General features: G+C 47.3%; 2 protein-coding genes across 2 annotated transcripts in view; one reads left to right on the forward strand and one right to left on the reverse strand.

Moving 5' to 3' along the window:
* Positions 1 to 398: 398 nt before the first annotated feature.
* Positions 399 to 2,229, reverse strand: part of T265_12129 (hypothetical protein) — a gene marked incomplete at both ends in the record, with an annotated part of 9,681 nt that continues 7,850 nt past the window's right edge. The window contains 2 exons of the mRNA XM_009179139.1: positions 399 to 493; positions 1,254 to 1,566. Of these exons, the coding sequence (XP_009177403.1) occupies positions 399 to 493; positions 1,254 to 1,566 (408 nt within the window). The remainder of the gene's footprint in view (positions 494 to 1,253; positions 1,567 to 2,229) is intronic.
* The window catches only part of T265_15790 (hypothetical protein), a gene marked incomplete at both ends in the record, with an annotated part of 8,825 nt that continues 7,814 nt past the window's right edge, over positions 1,219 to 2,229 (forward strand). The window contains one exon of the mRNA XM_009179140.1: positions 1,219 to 1,317. Within this exon, the coding sequence (XP_009177404.1) occupies positions 1,219 to 1,317 (99 nt within the window). The remainder of the gene's footprint in view (positions 1,318 to 2,229) is intronic.

Consider the following 2,229-nt stretch of genomic DNA (forward strand, 5'->3'; position numbering starts at 1 on the left):
TCATGATCCTGGTTGAACAGCTCGGACGACAGAACATTTACTGATATGGATGTGATCGGGTGAGATATCACCTCTAATTGTGTGACCCAACAGAGATTGCAAACCTGAAAAAAGGCGCCGAGGGCCGATCTTTCACAATCACTTATTGTAGTAACGGTATTTTTCTCAGCTTCGTTCTCGGTCTGAGCCTGCGAAACTAGCGTTCACGGCATAACAACTACCAAAGGTGCAGAAGGTATATTAACACCCAGAACGAAGTCAAGAACACATGTACAGCGCTTCATATATATAGCGCAGGCGGAAATGACTTTCTGGAAATTCTGACGCGTTCCGGATGCGTCATTGGCAACCTGCATTCGGCCAATATTGGGCCATGATTGGCTGTTTGGTCCAGAATTTCAACCAATCAGATCCCGGCCTGATGCCGGACCGGCAAGCGTCCCGAGTCTTTGGCCAGTCTTGGTTGGGATGGTCTTCTCGGCCGTAGCAGCATCTGACTGCGAGAGATAAAGAGGGATCCGTGTGCAGTTCCGCCTAGCACCTACCATAACAGAATGACTGTCAACGATAGTGTAAGAGAACGTTTCAAGGGACCTGGGAAGCGATATATAAATTGGTGCGGAGCATCTTACAAAAGTTGGTTAAATACTGGAGCAGTCCAAGTCGAGAGAAGACTCTGACCTTGCTTTTCGGCTTTATTACCCTGCTAAGACGGAACAAGATTGTGCGCCACAGACTCTGTCTAGTCATGCTTCTTAGGCTATGAAAAACGCATCTTTTGTGCAGAAGCTTTTCAAGTAGAACCAATCCGAGGTCGTCTTGGGGAACAGTCACCCTGATTTGACAGATATGCCAAGTGAGGTGGACATACGTGGTTAAGATTTGACCTCGTGACCTCATCCACCGCAGGGGTTTCTCATTATTTTTAGCGTGTGGTGTGTGTTCAATAGTAGTTGGAAGTAAAGATAAGGTCGCTGAGGAATTTTACAACTGTGATTGATTCAGTCAAGATTTGCAGACCGTAAAAAGATGGTGACTAAAGGCAAACTATCCCATTTGTGAATGAGAGTTGAGATGGCGCCACGGGTTCCAAGGGCGCGTGTCAGTTATGATGTACACTACACGGGAAGATAACGAATTTGCTGGTCCGTTGAAGCGAAAACATGCATTACAGGACATTTAAATCGCTACTCTTGTGTACAGCTAACAGCCGGAACAATGCGGACCACACAGAGGCAATGGCAGAAACTTACCACCTGGGTTCCACCACCGACCGTCCGACGTTTGAATCTGTCCCGATTCGGATACGACGAGTCGGTAAGAATGAAGCCAGTCCAAGTTGGGTGGCTGCCTCAATAGTTCGGTAAATATCCTATGGGATACGAGCTGAGTGACGTCTCGGGGAACGTGGGTGCAGTTCAAAACTGGTTCATGATAACTACGAGGCACAAAGCAAGTGGCCGCCGAAACTGAAAGTTTCTCTTTGTACACAGCTGCCTCAACTGAGCTCATGCGGGAAGTGTAGTCTGAACTGGAGGGGCTGAATTTTCGACCAACAAGACAAGCCTGCAAGAGAAGGTGGAAATACATGTTCCGTCTGGTACGCAGAAAAAGGTACCAGAAACGAAGAATACATGTGAATCAAGATTACTTCCACCTTCCACATGGATTAACGTGTGAAGGAGCAACCGATACTCGTGATTTTGAATAAATAACAAGTACCACTCCGGTGCATGTCAGGTAAAACACATATCCAACCAATCAGCGTTAAGACAACTGCCCCCTCATAACACCTGCATGAAAACATCGGTCAGTGAAATAAGGTAAAATAAGCCACGTCCAGTTCGCTCAGCACCCCTGAACGTACACTTAAAGAAGAAATCGTTCAGCTGCAACACCCTTTCGGTGCTTAACTGCCATGCCACCCGAAGGTTGCACGAGGGCTGGGGTACTTGCCGGAACCTAGACGGGGGAAATCGAGAGGCAGAGGTTGGGTTCGAACCACCGAGTTTTCTGTCAGTAAATTCGCACTCTAACCACTTGAGCCATCCCGCCCCCGTATAATTATAGAAGCCATACGATTAAACCGTGTTCAGTTCCACTCGATTTGCCCAATTCAATCAACCACTATACTGCAGCTTAAGCAAGCCCCCAGTGATTTCCACTCATCGAACTAAGAGTACATTTGTCGTGCATGCTTCAACGGCTGAATCTGCATTCGGTTATCTG

Source organism: Opisthorchis viverrini (assembly GCF_000715545.1).
Source record: "Opisthorchis viverrini unplaced genomic scaffold opera_v5_972, whole genome shotgun sequence".
In the NCBI taxonomy this organism is placed as follows: Eukaryota; Metazoa; Platyhelminthes; class Trematoda; order Opisthorchiida; family Opisthorchiidae; genus Opisthorchis; species Opisthorchis viverrini.